At 45.2% G+C, this 26,608-nt stretch overlaps 8 protein-coding genes across 8 annotated transcripts, besides 25 other annotated features; all 8 read right to left on the bottom strand.

The window, feature by feature from the left end:
- Tc00.1047053503893.181 (hypothetical protein, conserved) lies at window positions 1-384 on the bottom strand (the record flags this gene model as incomplete). The annotated part of the gene is made up of 1 exon (XM_810006.1): window positions 1-384. A coding segment is annotated over one exon (384 nt), but the record flags the coding sequence as incomplete, so codon positions are not given.
- Window positions 1-22,481: a sequence feature (heterozygous, Esmeraldo-like haplotype).
- Window positions 648-686: a microsatellite.
- Tc00.1047053503893.170 (hypothetical protein, conserved) lies at window positions 920-3,442 on the bottom strand (the record flags this gene model as incomplete). The annotated part of the gene is made up of 1 exon (XM_810005.1): window positions 920-3,442. One exon carries the CDS (start codon window positions 3,440-3,442, stop codon window positions 920-922), a length of 2,523 nt encoding a protein of 840 aa, XP_815098.1.
- Window positions 3,832-3,868: a microsatellite.
- Window positions 4,026-5,297, bottom strand: Tc00.1047053503893.160 (hypothetical protein, conserved; the record flags this gene model as incomplete). The annotated part of the gene is made up of 1 exon (XM_810004.1): window positions 4,026-5,297. The coding sequence occupies one exon, from the start codon at window positions 5,295-5,297 to the stop codon at window positions 4,026-4,028; it is 1,272 nt and encodes a 423-aa protein (XP_815097.1).
- Window positions 5,793-6,225: a mobile genetic element.
- Window positions 6,270-6,321: a microsatellite.
- Window positions 6,524-6,564: a sequence feature (T-rich).
- Tc00.1047053503893.150 (hypothetical protein, conserved) lies at window positions 6,886-15,792 on the bottom strand (the record flags this gene model as incomplete). Its single annotated transcript, XM_810003.1, has 1 exon — window positions 6,886-15,792. The coding sequence occupies one exon, from the start codon at window positions 15,790-15,792 to the stop codon at window positions 6,886-6,888; it is 8,907 nt and encodes a 2,968-aa protein (XP_815096.1).
- Window positions 15,958-15,981: a sequence feature (AT_rich).
- Tc00.1047053503893.140 (hypothetical protein, conserved) lies at window positions 16,516-18,198 on the bottom strand (the record flags this gene model as incomplete). The annotated part of the gene is made up of 1 exon (XM_810002.1): window positions 16,516-18,198. The coding sequence occupies one exon, from the start codon at window positions 18,196-18,198 to the stop codon at window positions 16,516-16,518; it is 1,683 nt and encodes a 560-aa protein (XP_815095.1).
- Window positions 18,492-18,534: a microsatellite.
- Window positions 18,561-18,588: a sequence feature (AT_rich).
- Tc00.1047053503893.130 (hypothetical protein, conserved) lies at window positions 18,799-21,300 on the bottom strand (the record flags this gene model as incomplete). The annotated part of the gene is made up of 1 exon (XM_810001.1): window positions 18,799-21,300. The coding sequence occupies one exon, from the start codon at window positions 21,298-21,300 to the stop codon at window positions 18,799-18,801; it is 2,502 nt and encodes an 833-aa protein (XP_815094.1).
- Window positions 21,415-21,538: a sequence feature (T-rich).
- On the bottom strand, window positions 22,283-23,191 carry Tc00.1047053503893.120 (hypothetical protein, conserved; the record flags this gene model as incomplete). Its single annotated transcript, XM_810000.1, has 1 exon — window positions 22,283-23,191. The coding sequence occupies one exon, from the start codon at window positions 23,189-23,191 to the stop codon at window positions 22,283-22,285; it is 909 nt and encodes a 302-aa protein (XP_815093.1).
- Window positions 22,482-23,508: a sequence feature (areas merged during assembly that could not be assigned to a particular haplotype. This can correspond to areas where the two haplotypes were merged or to regions with more than two copies in the genome that were merged during assembly.).
- Window positions 23,379-23,839: a mobile genetic element.
- Window positions 23,509-24,433: a sequence feature (haploid, non-Esmeraldo-like haplotype).
- Window positions 23,514-23,548: a microsatellite.
- Window positions 23,639-23,659: a sequence feature (AT_rich).
- Window positions 23,758-23,798: a sequence feature (AT_rich).
- Window positions 23,961-23,981: a microsatellite.
- Window positions 24,434-25,289: a sequence feature (haploid, Esmeraldo-like haplotype).
- Window positions 25,098-25,133: a sequence feature (AT_rich).
- Window positions 25,246-25,265: a microsatellite.
- Window positions 25,254-25,642: a mobile genetic element.
- Window positions 25,290-26,608: part of a sequence feature (heterozygous, Esmeraldo-like haplotype) that runs on past the window's edge.
- Window positions 25,445-25,471: a microsatellite.
- Window positions 25,656-25,704: a microsatellite.
- On the bottom strand, window positions 26,006-26,335 carry Tc00.1047053503893.100 (hypothetical protein, conserved; the record flags this gene model as incomplete). The annotated part of the gene is made up of 1 exon (XM_809999.1): window positions 26,006-26,335. The coding sequence occupies one exon, from the start codon at window positions 26,333-26,335 to the stop codon at window positions 26,006-26,008; it is 330 nt and encodes a 109-aa protein (XP_815092.1).
- Window positions 26,386-26,418: a microsatellite.

The raw sequence follows: 26,608 nt of genomic DNA, 5'->3' as shown, positions 1-26,608 counted from the left end.
AACACACACGTAGTAGTACGGTTCCCGTGCGTCCTCCATTCGTTGTTTGACGGACGGCCGTAAGGACGAAGCCATGGAGCATTCATCCGAAAGGGAAATGCTATGATGAAGATTCTTGTCACCATTATTCGTTCCGTCCTCATAAGTTTCCTTATCGTCATGAAGGCATCGTCGAATTCCATGCTGTTCCAGCCGCGCCAAGAGTTGCTCAAAGAAGTTTGCCACTACCCCTTCGCCAACATCGACAATTCGGTCGCGCAATAACTCCGTTTGCGTCATGGCTGAGCGCGAAATCGCCATTGCACCTGACCGCATACACCACGATAGACGGCTTGTATGACCAGCACTCAATGCCCGGCCTTCGGACGTCGCCCAATACGACATCAAACTTCCACCTTGTGCGACACAAAGCAATCAGACAAGGGACAAAACCAGGAGAAAAAAACACTGGTCCGGCCACATACACAACGCGGGGGGGATGAAATAAAAATGCTACCCTTCTATGTATTAGCGGTGTTTGGGAATACAGGCCAACAGGAGAGCAGCAGCAAGTCAAAAAATGCATTAGCCAGCTGCAGCCCCAGAGAATTTGAAGTTAAAATACATTGAATGGACCCACACCGTATGGTATATCACCCTTCCCATCCTTTTTTTGTTTTTGTTTTATTGTTTTTTTTTTTTTTTTTGTGAGGGGTTTCTTCCATTCTAGCTGCAATAAACCTCATCTGCCAGACAAAGTCGAAAACTCTTTCGCTTCTCCGCCACTCCACATGAAATTGAGAAAAAGTCTCAAAGACATGACCTTCTTCTTCATCTTCACGCTGCACCCACCGCCCTTCCTCATTTCCCTCAAACCCTCTTTTTAAAATTCCGTTTTAACTCCTCTTCCCCCTTCCTTTTTGAAAGCCACGTGTCCTTTTCAATCATTAACGCTAATTACGGCCGCCACAGCCCGCTCACAGAACAAGTCATTAATGGGCCCTTGACTCACCACAAGTGAGACGGAAAATGGAAGATTTGTGGTGATCTCAAGAATACTGCTGCGGTCTAGCACGGAGTGCGACTGGTCGCGCCCGCTCTCAGGCGAAAATAAGTGGTCAATTAGCGAAAGGGCTGTCACTCCGTTTCCTTCCTCATCCTTGCACACCGTAGTCGAGAGAATTGTGATATAGTCCTCCTTCATTTTCTGCATCTTTTCTTTTACACCATTCGCGGACGCCGCACTGCTGTCTATCTCCGTTTGCCATGTACCGTGATACAATATATGCTCAAACATTAACAGAAAGAACAACATGTGAACAACTGCATTGGATGAGAAAGCAAGCGGCTCAGCCACAGGATTTTTTTTCGCAAGAGACTTTCGTTGCGCCTCTGCAATACATACAGCCATCATCGCAATTCGGCGTAAAAACGGATAGACCTCTTCAATGCGTTGCTGCATCGTCGTCAAAGAAACTGTGTCCAGATTCACATCCACCCACGGAAAAACTGCCTCCATTGAGCTGCGCCACGCGAGAGGAATGTATGAGGTGGAACTTCGGCCGTTTTCCATAGAGGAGAGAACTTCCTGATGAAATTCAGATGTTAGCTGCGTTAAGAGCGGCATCAAAGCACCCACTATGCCTTTTGACCACACGGTTTCCGCCCAACTTGTCTCTGTTGTTTTCAAGCGTGAAAAGTGATAGAGTGAACGGGCCACATCAAAAAGTACCGAAGCGCCAGCCTCCCGAAGTTTTGACGACACTTTCAACTCTTCCTTCGTGTCACCAAATATGCGCTTTATGGCACCAGATGATGGTGTCGCACCTAAAAGCACGGTAGCACGTAAAAGCTTTGCACACTGTAGAGGATGAGATAAAACCAAAGCGAGAGTGGCACCATCAAAATTGTGCCCCACCTTATCCAAAATTTGCTCTCCAACACGAACACAACGTTCCACTCCATCCAATTCAGCAACAGCAGCCAAAGCGTTCATTAACGAAGTGGCCTCATCCACAGTCATGGAGTGCACCGTGGGGAGAAAGCAAAAAAGGTAATTCACAAAACCCTTACAGTTCTTCAAACGAAAAGCGGTGAGAAGGTTTGCCAAATTCACAAGACGATCATACGGAATGTATACAGTGGTGTTTTTTGAGCCATTGTCGAGAATTCGACTGACGGCCGAAATTGCAGCATTCAACGACGACGAAAACTCGGAAGAACCTTCCATTCGACGAAGGGCCTGAATAAACCGCACAAGATCGGTAAAATGAAGCGTATCCATGTCATTCATAATTGCCTGCATGACAAGTTGAAGACGGCGTTGCTGAACGGACTTCGGAAGAGGTACATCTTCTATGATGGGAAGGAGCTTCGTGAGATCAATGGATGGGACGTCAAAGCGACCCTCGTTTTCCTTTTCACTGCCATCTGCGGCGGGCTGCTGCAGTTTTTTTTTCTTTACCTTTTCTTGTTGTTCAACAGGTGCAAAGACGTAATGTAATCCTAGTGCTGCCATGTCATCTGTATCTACGGTCTCCGACAACCCCAGTCGCGATGCCCGACGGGGGAGATTCTGCGAATCTACAGCCTGCAGCACTGAAGGATGTCGTTCTAGATACTTCATTGTCTTAAACTCCGTGGGGAAGTGCACCATGGCGCGAGTGAAGTTGATCCAATGCCCCCCACGGAGGATTTCACTGTTCTGAATAATAAACACCGTCAGATTGGTTCTTAACTGATGAATGCTCTCTACTGGGAGAGGGTAAATTGTACCCTTTGCCGCGTCAAAACGCTGCTGCTCTACCACGCCTCGAACGGATTTAGATAACACACGTAATACACGCACGGCGTCAAAGACGTTGCAATTTTTGTTCCATTGATTTGTGTATCCCACACCTCCATCAAAGGTAAGTTCCCATGTCTCTCCACAATATAGGGGCACGATGAATGATACCACTTCCTGATGCATTCTCTCTTCTGCCAACGCAAACATTGCCCGTCCCACCTCTTTGAGTACACAAAAGTCTAAACGAGCAGCCAATGGGGCATACACGGCTGAATCATTAACACCAACGCGACATAAGTGTTCAATGATACGACTAGCTTGATTGGATGTCATTTTGTTAATAAACTGCATGCGTTCGTGGTCGTGCTTAATACAGTCCACAATGGTATTGACGTAGGCTCCACCAGGGCGAGCACGTAACACAACAGCTGCAAAGGCAGAGTCACGAAGCAGCTGACCCATAAACCGACGCAGTTCGGAGCTGTCGTGACGCCTGTCTACAGAAGTTCCGGCAAGAAGAGGCATGACCTCTGTTCGAATAAACTGTTTGAGAACTTCACTATGCACAGGCGCCTTTTGCACTCGCAAATCCAATATTTCGTTAAGCTTTCCGGCGGTAGAAGAGAGAGTGGTGTACTGGATAGGGCAATGAAAAATCCAACACCGCCGCAACATTACACATGCATACACACTCCACAATCAACGTCTTCTTCTATTTTTCCAAAGTTGTACCACTGTAAATGCTATGCCTCTTCCTGCTCTTCTTGGGGATAGTGTGATGATGGGTATTGACAAGAGAAAGTCTACAGGGACCAGAATGCAAAACAACTCACGGCAGAAGCCTCATACGTTCAACCTGATTGGTATTATTACCATCAACACCATAGAAGAAACAAACCATAACGCTGGACTCGCAGAAAATGCAAAGAAAACCGTCGCAAGTGTATGCATCACACCTTTTTTTTTTTTTTTTTTCTGATCTTTCTCTCTTTATTGCCTTTATTTCCGTGTCACTATACATGCGTCGGCATAAATAGTAAGAAAAGCAAGAACAAAAGTAAGATAAAAAAAAAAAAATTAAAAAAAAAAAAAAAAAAAGAACGGGACTACTTATTCGCTTATTACCATCATTCGCTTTTATGATTTATGTTTTATCCTCTTTCTTCTCGCTCCATTTTTTTTTTTTTTTTTTCTTCAACTGCATAATTGTGTTAGGAAACGCGTTTCTCCACACAAACACACACACAAAAAAAAAAAATTACAGCTGAATTTTATCCAAGCATCTTCCCACCTTTGCAAGACGTCGAAGGAAAGAATGGCGTTCGTGCACGATCAGCCAGTCCCAGGCGTCAACAACGGCGGTGCGGTCCCACTCTGGATTTCCATACTTTCTTCTCGCCTCCTCAAACTCCAACACGGCCTTCTCGTAATTGACGTGTCGATCATCGGCAAGGTGCCACTCGCTGCGACCGTCTGCATTGGGCGAGGGGCCGGGGTACACACGGAAAATTTTAAAGTAACGCCAAAAAGTGTACCAATACTTTCTCATCCTTGTCATTGTCTTATCACGCAATACTCGCCTTCCAATGAAGAGGTTTTTGCGAAGCGGCTTCAACATTGACTGCAGTCGCTTTTCTAAACGTAAGCCAAACTCAACTCCATGATTAAACGTGCCAACTTCTCCAGTTTTCATGCGCACCATTTTGGGAAGGCCTGTAAACGTGTGGAACTCCGAGAAGAGGGGTCCTGGAGTGGGAAAAGAGCAGTTTTCCTCCTTCTCGTCACTGTCACCCTGAAGAAGAAATGGCCTGCCACCATATTGGAAGATAAATGGAATATTTTGTGTCATAAAACTCTGCGGAGGACGTTTACTCTTAATGTGGCAGCGATAGCGCTCTACAAGTCTGAACATTTTTCGATCTGCCGAGACCTCCGTGAGGCATCGTCGCAGAATGCGGTCGACATTGCGCAAGGCCAAAAAACGTGCCTCAGTTGATCCCGTAAGTCGCATCGAACGTGGCCAGGAGAGAGGTGTGTCCCTTTTCCCCGCCACGTTCAGTGGCTCAATCGAGGAGCACAAACACATGACACCTTCTCCTCGAATTTTGGCATACTCAAGAGACTTGTAGTGGGGTACGTTACCATTGGCCTCCTCTTTAAAAAGAGTTGGTGTCACCACAATGTCGTCCACAAAGTCTACGAAGCACCGAGTGTTGGGATCAATAAGAACACCACCTGAAAAAACTCCAAAGGTATTAAAAATGGAACAATCTCTATCCACGTCACCAAAAGAAGGGGCAACAGCCAAATCGTCAAATATTCGCGATGCCTCGCCGAGCATCGCCGTTCCTCGTGGAGGAGGGTCACGCCCGACAAAAACATCGGCGGGGCGAAACGAACCGTCCGAGTTCTCCGTACGGCAGAGAATACCATTCAAAAAGAAAAAACGGTGTCGATTTCTCTCATCCCTGCAGTTACGGTCGGTGAATTCCTCCCTAAACGGAGCAACCATGTCATCCAGCGCCATCATACCACCATCGCCAGCCAATGCCTGACCCTTCTCTTGCGACGTGATACCACTCTTCTGGGTGTTGTTCACATAGCAACAGAAACAAAGGCGGATGGCGTGCGAAATCCAAAATCAAAAAGAAAAAGAAAAGCCAAAAAGCCAAAAGTAACAATAATAATAATAATACATGTTATTATTATACAAATATTGCAGTTAAAATCCGTAGGTGAAAGAAGTGTATGCACAAGTGCAAATGGACAATTGAAAACCAACAAAGGGAGAGAAAAACACACACACACACACACTGTCACATTAAAAGAAGACGGCTAGCGCGCTTAGAATAAAAAAAACAATCCGGTACGTAAAATGCAACTTCCTATTTACATTACCCTCGATTTACAGCCACTTATTCTTTTTACATCCCACTGACTGACCAAACTTGACCAACCAGCAAATAAAAACACATCATAACATACAGGCAAAAGCAGAAAAAAAAGGGGGAAAAAAGAAGGTGGGAATAATATTCTGCGCCACTGGCCGGATCCTGAAATAATCTAAAGAAACCAAACAAGGTAGGGGAAGAAGGGATTTTCGCAGAGTTAGTTCATTGCCTCCATGTTTTCCTTTCATTCAATATATAAATTCTATTGACCACTCGCATGATCTTTTGTCCTCAGAATATAATTACTTAGAAAGTGGCGGACTTTGGGATCCTCCAGCCACAAGACCACGCCGCGTGGTGGGAATCAAAAAGGGGGTGGGTGGGATGACAAAATTTAAAAATTCTCTGGCCGCTATCGGTTCCCTGCCCCCAATAAAGTCGTGTTCTTCCCAATTTATTCATACGGTTGAAAAGTATCGTAAAGAAAAGCATTCATTCATCAGGATATAAACATACATTAATGAAGTTAGCCGGCTCTCCTCGCAATCATCCTCTTCACAAGCTCCTATGAAAAAAAGATGGGAAAAAAAGCAACAAAAAAAAACACACACAAAAAAAAAAAAAAATAAATAAATAAATAAAATAAAATAATAAATAAATAAAAAACAGACAAAAATGACAACGAATTCGGAAGGTCCAAAAGAAATGTAACAGAAATTCTGGAGAAAAAAAAAGCAGCTGCAGCAAGGCCTTATATATATATATATAGATGGGATGCGATACGCATACCCTGTCTTTAGAGACAAGAAACAGCCCATAAAAGGTATGCATATGCATATATATAACAAAGAAGGGAAAAGAGAAGAAAACAAAAACAACAACAACAAAAACAAAAACAAAAAAAAACGATGGATAAAAAAGAAAGTTGAACTGCAAAATAAAGAAGTAGAGGATAAGTGAACTAAAAGCAAAAAAAGAAAAAGATCCGACTCTACCATGCGTTGGAAATCCCGTTTTAATTCTCTCCAAAGAAGAGGCTTCAAAAATGGTACAAAAATATGCGTGCCGGAATTGCACCACTCGGGCTGACCAAAAACCAGAGATCGTTCTTCTCCTCAAAAACAATACAATAAATATATGATAGATATATTTATATAGGCACGTATATAGATATGTATGCAAGTTTATTTTTTCTTCTTCTTCCTCTTCTCGCCACTGGAGTAAATGTCATTTCTCCGCACGGACGTTCAATGAGGCACGAAGGGGGGTTCGCGTAGAAGGAAGTTTCGGTGACGAAAAAGAGATCGACCCGAATTGGCTGAGTGAGGATGACAGGAACTGCTCCCCTCTTGCGGGCTTGACAACCGTGCCTTCATTCCTTGATGCACTGGCGTCCACATCATGCGTGGAAGTCGATGGGGAGAAGACATGTGATTTCAGGCGCTGTATCAGTTCTGTGAATGCCTCAGCAACAGAAAATTTAAAATAAATGGGGTTGTTCGCGGCGGCAAAAAATTCCAGTCCTGACAATTTTTCTACACTTTTACTTGAAGATGTATTTCCCTCAATATTCTCTTTCCACTCCATTGAAAGAATTGTAGAGACTAATAAGACGCTGTTTTTTTTCCTTTGCCGTCTTCCAGCGGGCGCACGGCGTAAGCGGTCAATGGCTGAAAATACGGCCAACTCCTCCGTATCAAATGCCTTCTTGCTCGCACCCACAACAACAATTATTACATCGGGCATTTGAGCTGTAATGGATGCATGAAAACTACTGGGATTAGTTGTGAGTGCGGCGCGAAACATGACACGTGAAGACAGAGACTCCGAAGTGAAAACGGCCTCCACCTCCTTGCCAATTTGTGTGCTTTCCACGGTCTCCTTGTCCGTATCGCATACGTGGATAAGAACATGCCGATACTGTTCATTTGGCACCAGTGAAGTGGATTGGCTTATTCGTCGATCCACAGACCTTGATGCCTTTGCCGCAGACAAGGACAACTTCCGCTCTTTGGCAGAATACCTGGCTTCCTTTGTATTGGCTAGACTCAGAACCTCAACAATGTTCTGTGTCTGAGTGTAACCGCGCAAAAACCTCGAAGCTCGAACGAAATTCGTCGTGGTACTCAAAGGCCTCACACCGTCTATGTTAGGGGATTCTCTCCTCAACGTCTCTAATGTCGCTTGCAAGACAACTTCTACGCTATTGCACAGTGAGAACATCTTCTGAAAGGTACGATCCAACTCACGTATTTCCTCAGTCATGGTTTCAGCTGCTTTTTGCCGTTCCTTCTCACGATGTGTAGGAAGCGTTTTATGATAAGACGGGGAGAATTGGTTTCGTATGTTGTTTTGCAGCATCTTTATCTCTGCCCCCGGCTCCGCATCAAAGGCACTATCCCTCAAAGAGCTGGAAATGGCATTTCCCTGAAGCGTTCCCTGAGCCCCTGCCTTCACCCACACTCCCAATGTACTGTTATCAAAGATGTCATTCACCCGAATGACGGACTCCGACCCCTTCGCAACCAGAAGACCAACCTCCCCATCGTACAGGGCATTTTTTGATACAACAGCAATTCCGGATCCACCGCCTGCGTTTTGGGGACAAATAATATTCATGTTCGTCTTGCAGTTGGATACACTATTCCCCTCAATACGAGCACCACCAGCGACCAAAATGCCCTCAACTTCACACGAGTGTACACGATTTTCCGAAATCAATGCATCAAACGCCGTCTTTTCCGTTTTTGGTATTTCACTATAATTTTTATACTCCACCGGATTCTGCACAATGACACCTGTCGGGGCACAGCAGACTTCATTTTCCGTGAAGACCCCACCGTATGCCAAAATACCACAGTCTTTCGCCTTTACTATGCGATTACGGACAAAAAACGTGTGGCAAAATGGGGCGGCAGAAACGCTTCGAGTGGTATCCAAGATCCAGTTGTTCTCCACATGACCCCATGCAGCGGGATACGTCACGATGCCATTCTTGTGACCGCGAATTGTGTTTCCTACAAGTCGTATGCGTGCAGACTTGTGTAGATACACAGCCGCATCCGCAGCCTCCGCATAGAATAAATTTCGCTCAAAAAGTGCCATGCCGTCCTTTTTGCCATGGACCGAGCCTGTAAATAAACTTCCCCGTACTATCGCAAACCCACCGTCCAGGGCGACAACGTCACCCTTCCCCTCAGCATCGGTTGTGTTATTTACAAAGAAACAGCTGTCAAAGACAGTCGCGTCGTGTTCAATTTCACTTCCACTCATGTTAAAGGAGGGAAGAGCGCGTTTTCCATTTGGGTCCTCTTCACCACGTATCCACACCCCCGCCACTTTATTCAGACTGAAAAGACAAGAGGTCAACTGAATGCCACAAGACGACGTCTTCATCGCCCCAGGAAGGGCAGCACTACGCACAACATCAACACCTATATCATTATCTTGAAATAGACATTCGTGTATGACACTTCTTTCCCCTCTTCCACTGATGAGAAGTCCAGACGGCAGCCTCATCCTCGCATCCGACGCTGCAGTGTTATCTGGTACAATGGTCGCCACAAAATCAAAACTTGTGCCTTCTAAACTTGCATCCACGCGAATTTTGCCATGCTCAGGAAACAGCAATACCTCCTCATTGAATGGTTGAACCTCGGAAAATTTATTTGACACAAAGAAGCAATGTTGAACCGTTGGCCTCGTGTTTTCATCTATAATTTCTAAACCCGTCCGATAGTTCTCTTCAAACACGTTGCGTAAAAGTTTTGGAGCCGCGCCACCTGCGACTAAAAGCCCAATAAAATTCCTGGCAAATCGATTTCCTTCCAGAATAACACTTGTGCCTTCCTCGCTCGTGCCTGCCTCATTTGTGATAATGACAGGAATATAATTCTCTAAAAACACATTCCTTTTCAGCTGTGTGCGAGCATTGGGACCTGAAATAAAGAACGCCACCGAACCACTCATATGGACAGTGAATTTATTGCTTTCAAAGACCGGAGATGGTGCACCACCACCTTCGAGAATCACAGACAACTTTTTTGGGGCGCAGAAATGATTGGAATGGATACGTGTGTTAACACCCATGGCTTGCATCCATGCAACATCTTCCTTTGTGAGAGAATCTTCAGGCAACACAATACGAATAGCAACGTCGTTCGCTTCAAACACATTTCCACCTCCAATAGTTGCGGAGGCGAGGTGTCCTTGAATAAGAATAGTTGTTCCCCTCATGTTGACAAAGGCATTGTTGCGTAAAAGAAGAGAGTTTCCACCCACAAAACCAAAAACATGTACTCCCTTTGTACTATCCCGAAAGCGATTGCTTTCAATCACAAACCTACCAGGCGGTGCGGCGGACAGCAAAGAGGCAAAAAGTGGAATCCTCAGTAGCGCTTGCGAAGAGGACATAGACGCACTTGGTTGACGCAACGTATCAATCTGCAGTAGGGTTCGGACACAATTTTGAGAGATAGCGACATACCGAGAAGTCACCTCAAGTTGTTCCGCAACGTTCTTATACACCTCATTACTAGAAAATTTTGCATAGCGTGTCATACGCTCATAAGGTACGAGTAAAAATTTCAATTTTGGTTGTTTTAACATTCTTTTGAGCGTCACTTTAACGCATACATCATTGTACTCTGCAGCTGCCCCATCTAATTCCAGACGTGACTTCACATGAGTGCCACACACAGCTTCAACGATGTGTAAACAAAGTATTCCAACACCACAGTTTTCATAAACATGATTTTCTTCTATATTAATTGAAAAATCTTCTTCTCTAGAGAATGCATTCATTGACATCATTGGGTGAACGGGCTTCTCTCTCGTTGGTTCATGAGAAGAATTGTTTTCTTCCTCATCTTGTTTTTTCAGCCTTGAAACACGCAAAGTTCTTGCTTCTCTATTTCTTGGCAAATCATTGTCTGCGGCCTTCTTATTCGACCGACGGCCATGTTTCTTAGCAGCGTTGGCTCTTCTCCCATGGCTTGGTTCGGGTATCTCCGTTGCCTCCTCTGCCGCATTATCCGTCTCGCCGGAGAAATTTGCCTTCATAACATGATGCAAATGTATGACAACTCCATAACCGTTCTTGACGATACGATTGCCAGAAACAAGCGCTGGACGATTCAACATATATGGACGATCTCCCTCATAGACGGGCGCTTCAGTCTGCTTTGACATACGGGGAGTTTGCGGCGGCGTAAATACACGCCAACTCTCTGTGAAGCTTCCTTCGCCAAAAACGGATGCACTCATTTGCATGAGGTAGCCTTCATCATGGATAGCGTTGGCGGTAAAGAAAACCCACCGCATTGCCCCTTTCCGCGGGCTCCTCGTTTCGCCAGAGATCACCTCGCCACCTGGAAATCTCGGAAACCCACCAGCGGGCTTCACAGGGAACTGCGACAGATTCATGTAATGTTGTTGTAAATTGCGCGAATAAAAAACTCCAACGTTGCGATTGGTGTCAATCAAGCTATCGCTGATTTCCATCATGCTCCCCTGCACAAGCCACACACCCATACCTCCATCGGCAGCCCATCCTCGATCGTACTTGTCCATTTGCAGCCCAGAACCATATGAAATACCGGACTCACCCGAGACACTGGGACACATGCCAGAAGCGAGAGAGAGACCCACCGAGGAGGCAGCCACAAGTTCACACAATATAAGCAGACCTTCAGCCGCTATATTTGCATAACTCTCCAACCCACGTAGAATGGAACTAAACGCACCGTGTGGGGGTCTACTACTTTTATTGGGAGCGCTCAAAACTGCGAGAGTTGACTGCATAAACGAAAGGGTGCCAAAAGAGCGCGGATCATGTGGATTTCCATCTGGGCGACAAAATCCATTATTGCGACGAATCGTTCCCCCAGTGAATGCACCAAGAGAGCCTTGTGAAACGTAAAGACCTGCCACGCCGTTGTCCATGACTTCACAGCCAAAACACATTGCCTTGGCCTGGGACCGTAAGAACATTCCAAAGAAAGCATTGTTAATTATTCGATTACGAAGGAAAAAGGGATGACAGTTACCACCAACCACAACACCAATAGAACAATTGCTAATGGTGTTTTCAACAAAGCTTACTTGATGCTGCATCCGTTCCTTGTGGTGTTCATCTGTCGAAAAAACTTTAGATGTCCCTAAAGCCTCCTGCATGGAACCACGGGCTGCAAAACGACATTGCATTGAAGTACTCAGCCGCCGCTGAATATGATTTTGAAGATTAGAGTGCGTTGATGAACGTTTGGCCTCGGGTGAATTTCCTTCATGGGGAGATAAATTTTCCGTCTCATCCTGCAAATCCGAAGAATCATACATTTCATGACAAACGCCAAAGTGACAATTGTTCCGAATCCTATTTTGATGAAACTGTGGAAAGACGGATAATCCTGGTGTCTTCACAAGTCCCTCGGTCTTCGAGGCGTGTCCGACGCCACTGTGTGAGATATGACGTAGTGGAAAACTTGTCGGAACGGTGAGAACCAAGACACCATACAGCGCATTCTCCTCAATATCACACTGTTGAAACACGGGCGCCGAAGTTACAAACCTACTTTGCATAAATTCCTCCTCCTGAACAAGCGACGAAACGGGTAGACATGTGTATACCACAACACCCACAACACAGTGACGTATAGTTGTCTGAGAAAATAGTCCCCTTCCTCCGGCATCCACAAAAACACCGCTAACAGAACAATTTTCAATGACGTTCCCCTTCTTAAATTGAGGATTCCCACGATTGCATACATACACCCCAACGCCATCGCAGTCGTAAATCTTGTTGTTCTCAAAGCACCCACGGCCACCACTATCTGCGTAGACGCCATCAAATGTCCTGTAGATCTTATTACCCTCTATGGAATGGATTGAGGCGTCATTTCCCACATAAATTCCTGTTGGAGCCTCAAACACATCATTTGCATTGATGATAATACTATTCTCCGCATGATTGAGAATAGAGATATTGCATTTTTTGTGATTGAAGATGCGGTTTTTGCGAATAATGGCAGATCCACCAGCCAGTGACACATTCGGCAACTTCCAGCCGCCGTATCCAAGGACCTTGCCCAATTTGTCCTTCACTCGCTTCGCACTGTAGCCGACATCCGCCATGACACCATAATTCTCATTCAATTCAATATCATTTTCTTCTAATATCCCGTAGGCCGCATTCTCCAGTAGTACTCCACATGTTGTGTTCGAGAAGATTCTGTTCTGCCTTATAGTCGTTGGGGTTAACTGAGACGGTTCTTTTATATTTTCACCTTCTTTCTTGAGACCAAATGAACGTCGTGGTTTCAATTTTCCAATTTTTACATTGCTTTTCGATGTCGGTGACGCAGGCGCGCTACTCAGGAGGTTCGCCTCAATTTCAAGCGTTGCAGTGCCCAAGGTGGAACCCAGCTGCACGCCTACATCATTTTCAAAAAATTCGTTTTCAGAAACTGTCCCACTGCTCCCTGCTGACACCAAAATACCGCTGAGAAAACACTTGGAGACACTGTTCCCCTCAATGAATGGATTGCCACCTAACTGAATGATGATACCAGAACCGTAGCTAGAGTGAATATTGTTTTGTTTAAATATCCCTCGTCCACTATCTGATATAATAACTCCAGTCGATTCATATGTGATGGCATTGCTCGAAAACAGTGGATTGGCCTTTCCAATAACGTACGCGCCACATTGTTTGTTCTTGAAAATATTGTTGTGGAAAAACTCTCCACCGGCCTCTCGACCACAAATAATTCCACAGCCAGTGGAGGAATTTGAGATGGTGTTGTGTGCAATCACTGGCTCAGTAAAGCGGTCCAAGAGGATGACATTCCCCATCGCATTGTCACTGATAACATTGTGTTCGATGACGCCCTTTCCCTCAGCGATGATGGCAATACCGCCCGTATGCCCCCCGGTGATTACATTCTTTCGAACAACCGGTGAACCACCTTCTTGCACAACAAAATTACAACTTCCACTCTGTGTAATCTCGTTTGACACAAATGTGCCAAGACCATTGTTTCCCACCATTACACCATGGCGTTTACTGTTTGAGATTTTGTTCGACTCTACATAAGGATCCCCGTCCAGCTCCACCACAATCCCCCGGTCGTTATATGAGATGGTGTTGTCCAGCACGGTTCCTCCACAACAGGATTCAAAGCGAATACCACAACCGGCTCCGTATGTAAACGTGTTTTGTGTAATAAAAGGCGTCGAGTACTCCGACACCATCAACTGAGACTTCGAGTTTGATAGAAAATTATTCATCATGAGTACCGGTTTGCTTCCACCAGTTACCGTCGCACCATCCCCTTGACCGTGTTGAATAAAATTGCCGACGATCGTCGTGGTACTTCCGCCTGTCACAAGGATCCCACTCAAGGTGTTCCCAAATATAATATTTCCCATCACAATTCCACGAGACAAGTTACAAAATTCAATTCCGTTTTCTGCATTATGCGAGATTTCGTTGCCCATAATGAGAGGATTAGAAAAGTTATCCACAAATATGCTTGCCCCCTTGGAACTTTCAAATTTACACCCCACAATCAATGGATGGGCCCCACCGCTCACCACAATGGCAGTTGCTCCAGAATTGATAAAATCGCAGTCTTCAACAAGTCCATATCCATCCGGTCCAAAACGAATGGCACACAGCTCACATCCAGAAAATCGAGTATCCACTATATCCACACCTCTGGTTCCACGAAGCTTCAACAACTGTGCCGCACAACCCGCGGCGTTTGGCAAAGGAAGTGATATTTTGAATGCTTCTTGCAGGATGCCCTTCAATGGATTGCCTCCATTATTCCCATGACGCTCATCTGAGGCATCACCACTGCCAAAATGGGAAGGATGTCCCGCACATACCAATTTGGCAAGTGTACGCAGATCATCTTTCAACTCGGATAACTTCATCTTGCGCCCATTGAAATAAAGGGTACAATCCATTTTCTTCTCACTCTGTGAAAAAGAGTTCGATTTTTCCAAATGATGCACCTTTTCAATCCAATCAAATGCTTTTCCTGAAGATGGAAGTTCTTGTGAAAGAAGTATTTCCTGAGCGGGACCAGAAAACGCCTTCACCTTACTCAGACAATGTACGTCTATCCCTATTAGGCACCGATCGATCACATTGCCACCTGATATACGAAGATTTTGTTTTGCATCCGGGTAAGGACTTTTTTCGTCCACGAGAACAAGGATGCCACAACTCTTTTGATTGTATATAGAATTTCCTTCTAGTACCGTGGCGCCTGCAGACTCAAACGTTACTCCAATAAATCCCTCAAGAATTTCATTGTAAGTAAATACCGGGCACGCGCCTCGCGAGACAAATACACAGCTCGGTAGCCCAAAAAGTTTTTCAGTTACCGTCCACTCGCGCTCCTTCGGTCTAAAAATTTCCGACGTGACATAGATACGACATTTGCTGATGGAGACTTTCTTGCAGGCAAGGTTTTCCACTGGGATGTTATCATCAAAACCACTTTGCGTCGCATGCACCTTTACTGCGTGACCTCCATTGGAGGGCTGACGGATGGTGCAGCTCTTCAGAAGAACCACGCCTTTTGTATCTATTTCCACGCAGGCTGCACTATGCGTGTGGATGGTGCAGTGGTGTATTTCTGCCCCACCTGCGCCTCCTATTTGGATCCCATAGCCATTGTAGCTTTCCGTGATGGTACACTGGTCCAAAACAGGCCTGGCAACACCGCCAATGAGAATGGAATTCATCTTGCACCGAAAAAAAACGGATTTGCCATTCATAAGGGCAACCGCCGAGTCCAATTTGCTTTTGCCCTTTGAGACAAACTCCACATGCTCAAAGTACACCTCCACGTCCTGCGTAATTGTCAAACATGGGCCACGTGAAAAAATGCGTGGGTCCTCACCCTCTGCAGCAACAATCTCCAGAGGTATGTTGATGGAGATGGTTTCAAAGTACTCCCCGCCCACCAGTTCAATGCGTTCATACGGTCTCGCAATGGCAAGGGCACCTGCTATAGAGCGCCGGGAGGATACCTTGGAGCGCCCGTTCACCACATACGTGCGCACCTTCTTCTTTTGCCACACACTAAGACGCTCTTCCACGACATGATCATCCAATAGCATCTTGTCAATGCTCTTTCAGAGAAAATAAGGTGCTGCGCAAGTTGCATGAGAAACAACCAAAGAAGAAAAAAATAAATAAATAAACCCACTCATTCCACAACCAAACACGGGACTACACTCCATCAAGGTGTCAAACCCGTAAAAAAAAACACAGGCACAGATAACAAAATATATATAATAATAATAATACAAAGTAAGAAATGAAGGAAAAACAGACCAGTCATTCCGGCCCCCTTCATTCTAATCTAATAATATTTTGAACGCCACATCGCAGGGGGGAACGCAAATGCACAGATTTCCTTTTTGCATCTCCGCCCAATCCTGTGAAGGAATGTCCCCCGTAAATATTTATTTCTTTTCCCTTTCCTCTCTCTTACTGGCACAAGTCCCTCAGAAATTATTTTCCTTTTTTATCTTCGGCCTTGGACTCCTTGCCAAAATGTGCAGTCACTTACTCCAGAGATAAATATCTCGTCGCAGTACTCATGGGGCCTACAGCACGCAGATTCCATATGTGTTGTAGATGTGTATTGACGCGTATCTTCAATTTTTGCACCGCATCCAACCCCTCAAATAATATTTCGGAAAACAACAACAACGACTTCACTAGCACTTTCCGCTTTTCCGCATTTAAGTTATGTTTCAATGTCCCTTTCTTATTTTTCCCTTTCATCTCTCTTGTTTACTTTTTTAGGCGTTATCCCTGTGGTTCTTTTTCGTCCTTTAGATACGCATCGTTTTGGGTCCGCTGCGACGCTCCTGGCAAAACGGTATGTGTCGCTCAGCCGTTGCTGGGGCAAAACGACGACCACATGCAGGACAGGCCACACGATCGTCTTCAAACACATCGATATCTCCACCACTTCTTAAAGAATTGTTTTGCGAGCGTGCACTACCTAACTGCAGCGCTTGTCGGAGCTGTGCTCGCTGCTGTCGCCACTTGGAAGACTTTTTCTCCACAGCACTGGTTGCAGCGTCCCCCGCTTTTCCTCTATTCGATGAAGGGGTTTTCAAGGCCTCTTGAAAACTACCGCTAAAGTTCATGCTTTCCATGTTGCTTGAACGAGACACACGCTTGGAAAAGGGTTTCTGTACACTCCGTGAGGATTCAGCCTGGCTTTTTCGTTGGCGTTGTTGCTGCTGCTGTTGCTCACACACCGCCACGTGACGTGGCCAGCGTGTCTCTGCAAAAAAATGTCGACCACAGTGTGGACAAGGCCGCAGTGGCTCATCCATGTCCTCTGTTTCCTCCTGTATTTTTGTACCGCTGACACCATTTCCATTAAACGCCACCTTGCTCTGAGCGAATGAGGGTGACTTTTGAGTTTTACCTGCTGTGCTGTCCCCATCCTCGCCAAACTTCGCATTACCAGCCAAAGATACCCACATGGGAAGAGATGCGGACTTTTCAAACGACGCCCGATCCGCAACGGCCGCCGGCACATCATCAATTGAAGCTCTGCCACTGGGGGATACTTTTGGCTGCGACAGTAGCTCGGACGAAAAAGGCGTCAACTCCCTTGACAAGGACAAAATGGGAGCAGCGTCCTTCCTACCATCCTCTTCCACACGCTCGTCCCTTCGTTCTTCCAACGCAGAAAAACAATGAATCGAAGGCGAACGGTTGGCGCTTTTAGTTTCAGCTGGTAAAGAACCCGTTCCTGGCAAGGCAGCATCGCTCCCAAAGGCAGTATTTCGCCGCGTCTGTTCCGAATGGGATAAGCCAGATGCATTGAAAATAGAAGATAAGCCACAATTATTGATTGCTTCTGCACGCGGTAAGCCAATCCCCGCAGAGTCCAGCCGCTGCCTGGTGAATTCCAGTTCTGCTTTAAATGTGGATCCAACGGACGATGTAGAAAACAGTTGGCGACTTTTCATTCCAACATGGGAAGAACTTGCAGTGAGAGACGCCGTGTCGCCAACATGTTTTTTTTTAAGCAGGATATATTTTGCGCAGTGACTTCTATGACGTGTGAAAGCGGATGCATCGTTATAGCTGCGCAAACAGCCCCGACATTGCCACCCTTCTCCTCTTTCTCCCTCTTCTTCGGGGTTCGAGTCCAAATCCTCCGGAGGCCCAGACGCATTGGGCGTACGCGCCATGGCAGAGGGCATGGCACTAGTTCTGCGTTTGTTCTGTACGGCCCGACGCTCGGAGAATTGATTTCGCTGCGCCACCAGTTTCTGTTGGGCGCTTAGTCGCAAACGTAAAAATGTGGATGCACGGATTTCGTTTGCCTGGGCTTTGGCCAGAAACTCCCTCTGCTCCCGAAGCAAGTCCGTTACTTCTGAGTCGAAGAGCCGGACCAGGCTCCAGGATGAGCCATTCGCCCCTGTGCTGTTGGACGTTGCGGCGTTGCTTTGGTTGCAGTGATTGACGTGCAATGTGGCTTTGTCCTGCATTACTGGGGGATGTGTAAACGCCGCCGTGCTCCCGCCCCAACTCGCCTCGTATATAAATAAAGACGCCGCCCTACACTTCTTTCACCACCACCTCCTGCTGCTCCTCCTCTCTTTGCAGCACAATCACACTTATCTCTTGTTTTTCTTTTTTTTCTTCTTTACGACGTGAATGAAATTCCTCTTGCAGTCCGTTCCAACTCTCTTCTTTGCTTCCCTGAATTACTGCAAACCTTCAGCGCCGGTAATTTCAGTGTTCCCACCGCAATTTCCGGCGGGGTGATAACAACGCACGTAAAAAAAAAAAAAAAAAAAGAAAAGAAAAAAAAAGAAAAAGAATTGCGCAGTAAAAGCGCAAATAACACATTAAAAAAAATATATATATATAAATAACATGACATAATCCGTCCTACAGGAGGATGCATTGGAAAACCAAAACAATTTATATGTAAAGGAACATCCAAGATGAGCAAGTCACCCACCCATTTACTCAGAATCATCTGGTTGCCCGTTCTTTTCACAGGGTTATGGCAAAAATAAGAAGAACAAAAAATAAAAGTAAAAGAAATGGGAAAAATTGCTTACCCCGTTTAATTCTTTGAGTTAATGGTGCTGTGGAACTCTAATTCGCCCAATGTCTGTTACTAGTCGCGGGCCAAAGTCCGACAGACTCACAGGAATCCCCGACCGACGGAGTACATCCTCACCCGTTAAACATTTCTCTTCCGCTTCCTCTTCTTCTTCTTCTCCGCTAATACTAATCCTTTCAAAAGTAAAGGTATCACATACAGACTGGTAATCCATCATACAACCACTTGCCACCATCGCGGGGGCTTCAATGCATAAGCCAATGGTCATGCCAAGGCAGACACCAAAGATACCGTACTGAAGGTACAGGCCAAGGAAAAACGCCAAAGGAATACCCACGCCCCATAGCGAGGATAGCAGGATAAGAGCACCCCAATGATTTTTGCCCAAACCACTAAAAATGCCTTGAAATGTGAATTGCACCGCATCCGCCATGTGAAAGATTGGCAATAGAATGAGAGTCTCACGTGCCAGCTGAAGCGTTTGGCCCTTGGTGCCAAAAAGCGACATGAAAAAATCAAAAAAGCTATATAATAATGCTGAATCAATACTGCTAACCAATAATACCAGAGTGATAGAGGCCACAACGTACGTCCGAGCATTCGTTGGCTCATTGCAGCCGACACAACGGCCAATATTGGCACAAGCGCCCGCACTCAAACCGCCAGAGAAGGCGGCAAAGATATAAAGAGCATTCATGATACCTGACCACGCCGCTCCTGCCTGTTCTCCAAAATGGACACACAACAAAACAGTTAAATCAAACGAGGAGGCTTCTGCGGCAACAAAGACCGCACTTGGAATAGCAAGTTTTAAATATCCTTTTACATCCGATGGTTGCAAAGCCTCCATAATACGTAGTTTTCCAAGTGTGTGTCTCGTCTGCGGAACGTATATTGTCATAAGAATGACGACTACTAGTTGAAACCACGCCGTAATACACATACCAAGCATCGAGTATCGGACCCCCATCGGTGTCAATTTCATTTGCACAAATGGAGTTATAATAAATCCTGCAGCCAATGCAAACATTGGAATCTGGGGTCGCATTTGATTGCATAAAAATTTGTTAAACGCAATGAATATCATCTCGGGTAGCATAAACAAAGGCATGTAATGCAAGAAATCTCTTGCCACACTTGCTATTTCTACACCGTAGAAACGTTCAAGAAAAGAATCCACATTATACAAAGCAACACATGCTGGGGTAAGGAACAGGAGATTGATAAGTATGCCTCGTTGCAAAAGAAGTCCAAGTTCCTGACTATTCTGATCTCTCCCATATTCATGTGAGCATAAGGTATCCATCGCAAATGTCATTCCAATCATTGGATATAAGACAAAAATACTCAAAATGAAGCATCCAACAGAGGCACCAGAAAGGTACAACTCACCCAAATAACTTCCGATAAACGCCAATGGAACAACAGTAACCGCAAATGTAAAACCAATCGTTAAGGCAGCTGGTACAGAAAAGGTCAAAAGATTTATTAATGCATCGCCGTAGCTGATCTCTACTTCTTCCTCTTCTTCCTCTTCGGTGTAAGTATCAGGGTCATTAATAACAACGTGTTCAGCAAAAGAAATGCGATGGGCACTCGTCTTGCCAGGAATTCCATCATCTGTCTTGATATCTGCATAAACATATGGCAATGAACCCAGAGAAACATTGGTTTCTTCTTTCCGTAAGGAAGCTTCCTCGGCATTTATCATGTGCATGCGTTTCTCATCCGGACGGGCCGCAGGTTCAGCTTGAGTTTTCTCAATGCTCGGAGAGGAAAAAAACTCGCGCGACGCGGTACCAATTTTTTCGGGGCGTTTTATTGCCATGCGAATCGAATCTGCCCGCAGGATGTCATGCTCCTTAACACATGAACCAAGGCCACCATCTTTGATTAAAGATGCGTCCGCACTTCTTGGACGTTGATTCGCCGTAGTAATATACTCGGTATTAAATGAGGAAGGCTCTGGAGAGCTCTGATGCTCGCGAAGAAATGGTGATCCCTTTTCTTTCTTGAGAACACTTGGCGCGGCGACATCCACAGCGGTAGTATAAATTCCCTTCTCTTTTTTTGGCGACAACACTTCCATTTCTGCCGTATGTGTGTCACTGGGGTGCCTTCTTGTGATGGACTTTACCCTGCCCTCATGGCGGTGCAGCGGCAGCACGCTGAACATTGCACCATGACTTGAGGTAAAACTTCCATGGAAGAGTGTTTTTTTCGCCTCCTCTGCCAACCTCGTGGTCTGCTCACGTATCGTCAATTCCCGGTCTCTCGACCCAGAACGATGCGCAGTCACAATTCGCCAAGGACGGTTCACGGGCACGGAGCTCGCTCTGCGCATCGTTGAAGAAGTAACGGCGCCGTAACACCGCTGCTCATCACAATGCGTCTTTTCACGACGATGTAACAACAACCTCGACCTCTCAAGCCTCACAGTGTCTTCCGCTCTTATCATTTTTCTCCGAGTGCTCATAGGCTTCTCCGAGATGGATGAGGTCAGATTCATATGCATCTGGCCTATTGTGTGTTGCGCCTTTTTCTCTTGCTGGGTATTCTCGCGATGACGACGATGATCGTTGGTGGTTGTCACCCAGAGAGTTTTTGCCTCTCCGCTACACACACACAAAAAAACAAAAACAAAAAAGGAACAGGAACAGCAAGAAATACAAAAGACAATGGTGTGACACACGCAAACAGAGACAAAATTGCAAATATAGCCTTTCAAAAAAAAAATAAAATAAAAATAAAAATTTACTGCAACCACAACTTGAAGTGCAGATGTAATTTTCATTATTATTCCGCACACAAATAAACATCTAATTATTTGTCTACAAGGATGCAACCACTCTTTTTTTTTTTTTTTTTTCTTCACACGATGCGCACATGTCGTGCGGGGGAAAGCAAACACATGGCTGCAAAAAAGGCAAAAGAAAAAAAGAAAAGGTTAGTATAGAACAGTACCATTTAAACCGTTGTGGCGATTGGGAATGACCGAAAAAAGGCTGCATTCACTTCAGACTAAACCAAATCAGCATAAAAAGAAAAAAAAAAGAAACGACAACAAAACCAAAACGCATGGCTGTCAGTGACAGTCAAATGCGACGCTGGCATGAGCGTACATTGTAAATAAGGAGACGGACGCGTGAAACAGAGGGGGGAGCGCGGCAAGAAGAAAAAAAAAGAAAAAAAAAAGATCCAAGTAGAAAACACTCATCCCTTTTCTTTTTTCTGTTTTTTTCTGTTTTTTTCATTTTATTTTTATTCGAGTTCCTGTCGTTTCGCTTGTGTAAACAAAATTACGACAGGGGGGGAAAAAGAAAGAACTTCTATTGGATTGAGAGGGAATTGACATTCACCCCCGTCCCTACAAACGCACATCGGCGCAGTGTACATGGTCAGGAATGGAGCATGGAATAAAAAACAAACAAATAGAACAAGGTTTGCATTCCAGCAAGATATAAACATATGCATGCACGCCCAAAGTTTTTCCTTGCTTAGTGTTTTTTCATCCATTCCTTGATTCTATTCAACATTCTTCGTTCATCATCGACATTTTTGCAGATGGCCTCATATTTTTCCCAATCAAAGCCAGGAGGAGCATATTTTCTCAGTTTTGTTGGTAGCGTCGTTCTGTCGTAGTCCTCGTACGTGTGTGACCGCCCGTGGCGGAGGAAGTACAAGAAAAACAGCAGGGACGTGCCAGTGCCAAGAAAGTACGATACGGGCTCCATGGTATCCCAATCAAAATCAAAGAACGTCAGACGCGAAATAATTGCCAGTTGCGCCCCTGAAAAGCACAATGCACCGCCCCACACCACTCGACGCCACTTTGCAGCTCGCATTAGGGCTGGTTGAAGTTCACTCCGCATCGCCGCCTCTTCAGCCTGTGCAGCCTTCAATCGTTTCGTTGCCTCCTCAAGAAAAAAAGCCAAAGTGGAACCTTTCTCCTCCCCCTCCCCAGTGAGGTCTTCGTACATGTGTGCAAACTGCAAAGGCCGAAGGTGCACTCCTTCCCCGTTGGAAAGAGAGACGACACTGCCTGATTCCTCCAACAGTCGCAACGCCTCGTCACTATTTTCTACATGGCTTTCAAAACAGTAATGGTTAAATACCGCCCGGCTGATGACATTGCTGTTCCCGTTTATGCCAACAGCACTGTCCATCGCCGCGTGTTGCTTCAGAGCTTGACAAAGCAAAACCATCGGTGCAATCTGTGCAAACTTCACTGGTGTTAACAATGGGAGGGGCTGTGGAGACTTCTTGCACAACACCGCGGCCGTATTACAAAAACATTTCCCCGCAGAAGAAATCTGAGCTGCATTTCCACCACCAAAATGCATTCGTAAAAGTGGACCGCGTGCCCATCCAAAAGAAAGCAGTCGAATAGATGGCCCTACGCGCATTTCATCCGTAGCGTTTTGTTCTACAAGAGAAAACAATTCTGAGACTCTACCTTACTATAAAAAACCATATACACATATGCAGCATTGCATCAAGGAAAAACTTATTTAAAAGGCCAAAGTCGCATATAAATATAAATCTATTCGAAAGAGAGAAAGAGAGCAAATTCCCCCCTCCAATACAACACTGAATAATCTTCTGGGCCGCTGGCCAAATCCTGAGTTTATCAATAATAGGAGAAAACAAACCCGATAGGAATAGGAAAGAGATGAATGGAATAAGAGTGGGGATTCACCATATCCTCGAAGTTTAAAACCAAGTAAGTGTACATCTAAATACATACATATATATATATATATTACTTACGAGGTAGCAAACTTTGAGGTCCTCCAGCCACAAGACTCCGCCGCGTGGTGGGGAATGAAAAAGAGGGTGTGGGTGAGAGGGTGAAAATAAAAATAAAAAATTATCTGGCCTCTATCGGTTCCCTGATGTCCTTAAGGTCGTGGCCTTCCCAAAATTCATAAGACAGGAAAAGTTTCATAAAGGAGTGCATGCGTTTATCAGGATATAAATATAAATATAAATAAATAAATATACATTAATTAAGTTAACCAGCTCTCCCGCAATCATTCTCTTCACAAGCTCCTATAATAATAATATCCGTTAGAGTAGAAATTATATGCAATCTAACAGCAGTTTTTCCCCTTTTTTCTCTCTCTACCCATCGGATTGAAAGTGTAATCGGGATAAATGAAAACACACCGGCATAAAAAAAAAAAAAAAAAAAAACGACAACAACCAGAACGAAAAAAAACCGGTGTCTTCATGGTTGACTACATCACCGTAGTGCCAGAGCCTATCACCGAGAGACACGGGTGCAATTCTTCGGGAAGCCAAAAGTCAACCATCCTGCAGTGGAGTGTTCTGGATGTCAGCCTGTAAGGCGCCATGATGTGGTCGCTGCCGTGCTGCCAACGCATGGTCGTGTGCCCCACAATGCCAGCGGCATTCCTGCAGGGCAAAGCACCTGACCCGGAGACAGCGGCGATGAATAAATGCGGAAGTTGGCAATGCGCGTATCACAGTCTATTGCCAGGCTCGTCGGAAAAGGGGCGCCGCAGCCGGACATCTCCTCACCCCAGTCGTGTGGGCGGACCGGGTGACACACGACCCAAGCCCCCAGCAAAAAGCAAAGAGCCCAACTGGAGACCGCTCCCCTGGCAATGCCGGCCGCCTCAGCGTGGCGTCAGGGCCAATTGCCCCGTATTATCCGAGGTGGAAAAGCCAAGAGCCATGTTTCCCTAACGGGGTCATTGTTTTTGGCGCAGGGCTGACGGCATCGACCAGCGCTCGGACCAGCTGTGAATTGCTGGGGCAAACCCTCTTGAGAAAAAAAAAAAAACAAAAAAAAACATTACACTACTCACAGTAACAATGACAGGAGGGATATTGAGAAGGGGGAAAAAACTGCCATCCAAAGCACGGAAAAAAACAGTAAAGAAAAATAAATGAGCGGGCAGAAAAAGAAGCCCAATATTTCCCTCTTATTTTTCCACCCCCCTCACCTTCTTGGTTCAACGGCATTTTTATCTTTTTATTTTGGTTCCTCTCTTTTATCCACTTTTGTTCCACCAGCACCATCACCTTCACGTGCTTGACCAACTGTGAAAACGAGTTCCCCCACCCCGGTTGTGTGACATGTGACGTCGTCCGATGCCCCTTCTTTGGGCATCTTCGCGCCACCTCTCCCCCCGCTGGTTGGTTTCTTCTGTGAGGATTTCCTCGGTACCACCAGTGCATGAAAACAACCGTCATCCGCCCCCCACGCACGAAGAAGAATGACGGGAAGAACGCCCACGCAGAACAAACGAACCTTCTTGAAAAAAATTTCCACCCCACCCTCCCAATAAATAAACATAAAAGAAAAAAAAAAAAATATTTGCCTGGGCTGCTCGCCAAATACAGAACTTATAAATTAAACAGGCTGATAAAAAGGGGGGTAAAGAAGAGGCGGTGGCCTCGCCATATCCTCCATGCTTGCTTCAAGTATGCAATATATATATATATATATATTTCTGATAACCGCTATCTTGGCATGTTGCGCTCTATTCGGATTGGAGATGTTTATATTACTTACGAATTGGTAAAATTTGGGTTCGTCCAGCCGCAAGACACCGTCTCAAGGTGGGGGGTAATCAGAAAAAAATGCCGAGTGGGACGGCGAAAATAAAACAAACAAACAAACCCCCTCCAAAAAAAAAAAAAAAAAAAAAAAAAAATTGCTTCGTCTTGACGTTATCGGTTCATTGGCTCCTCCCATTGCGGTCTTCCAAAGATTCATAAGATGCGAAGGAATCGTAAATAAATATCTTCGTTTTCTTCTTCTTATAATCATACATTAATTAAATTAGTTAGCCAGCCCTCTCACAAACAGTAGTTTCACAAGCTCCCAACACAATAGACATATATAATATATATATATATATATATATATATATATATATATATATATGAATATCTTCTTGCTTCTCGCCGCTCTCCCTCATCCACGGTCTTCACCCAATCCCTGTGGCACACACACACAAAAAAAAAAACAACAACAACATACCCGTACTTTCATTGCAGTTACGAGTGGGGCGGCATGAATACAAGTGTCACAGCAAGGGTCGTCATCTTCCGTCCCATCAACAACTTCCCCAGCATGCAGGCGCGTAAAAATAACAAAAAAAAAGTCATGACGGTTTCTTCTCTATGCTTTACCTTTTACCCCTCCCTTGTTTTTTTTTTTTTTTGGTTTTCGTAGATCCTTTCCTTTAGAGGTGAGGACGTTCATTCGCGTAGAAGTTCACTACTGTCGCCGGGGCCACTGCGAAGGAACAAATGTACTGCATGAGTTCCAAGTGGCGGGGGTGCAGGATGTAGTTTTTAAAATGCTCCTTGTGCTCGTGGCGTGAGACGAGCGCATGTGTCTGGTCGTTCGTCGATAAGCCGCCGTGTTTTGTACTTCGCACCTTGTTCGCACCAAAGTGAATCTCCACAACGCCGGGGATTTCCTCTCGAGCGGCCTGAAGAAGACTCGCAATTTTGTTTTCATCCATGCCATCGCGTAGCCGAAAGAGAGCAACATGCATCACTGAGGGCATATTGACTCTGTTGAAAAATCGCACAAATTATTTATTTTTTTTCCTTTTGAAAATCAAAACAAAACAAAACAAACAAAAAAAAAAAGTTAGACGCTCTCAGTCGTTTTTATTTAACGTTACAAAGTTGAAGAACCGTGACGCGTACAAATAACGTGTGCTTTCTACTTTTGAAAATTGGCTTCAACTGTTGATCTTCTGTCCTTCCTTTTATCCTGATTCCTTGCATGCATACACATAAATGCATAAATGTATGTATATATGTGGTGAAGGCGC

The sequence above is a fragment of the Trypanosoma cruzi genome, genomic scaffold (genome assembly GCF_000209065.1).
Source record: "Trypanosoma cruzi strain CL Brener 1047053517123 genomic scaffold, whole genome shotgun sequence".
Taxonomy (NCBI): domain Eukaryota; phylum Euglenozoa; class Kinetoplastea; order Trypanosomatida; family Trypanosomatidae; genus Trypanosoma; species Trypanosoma cruzi.
This window is presented reverse-complemented; position numbering and strand designations above follow the sequence as displayed.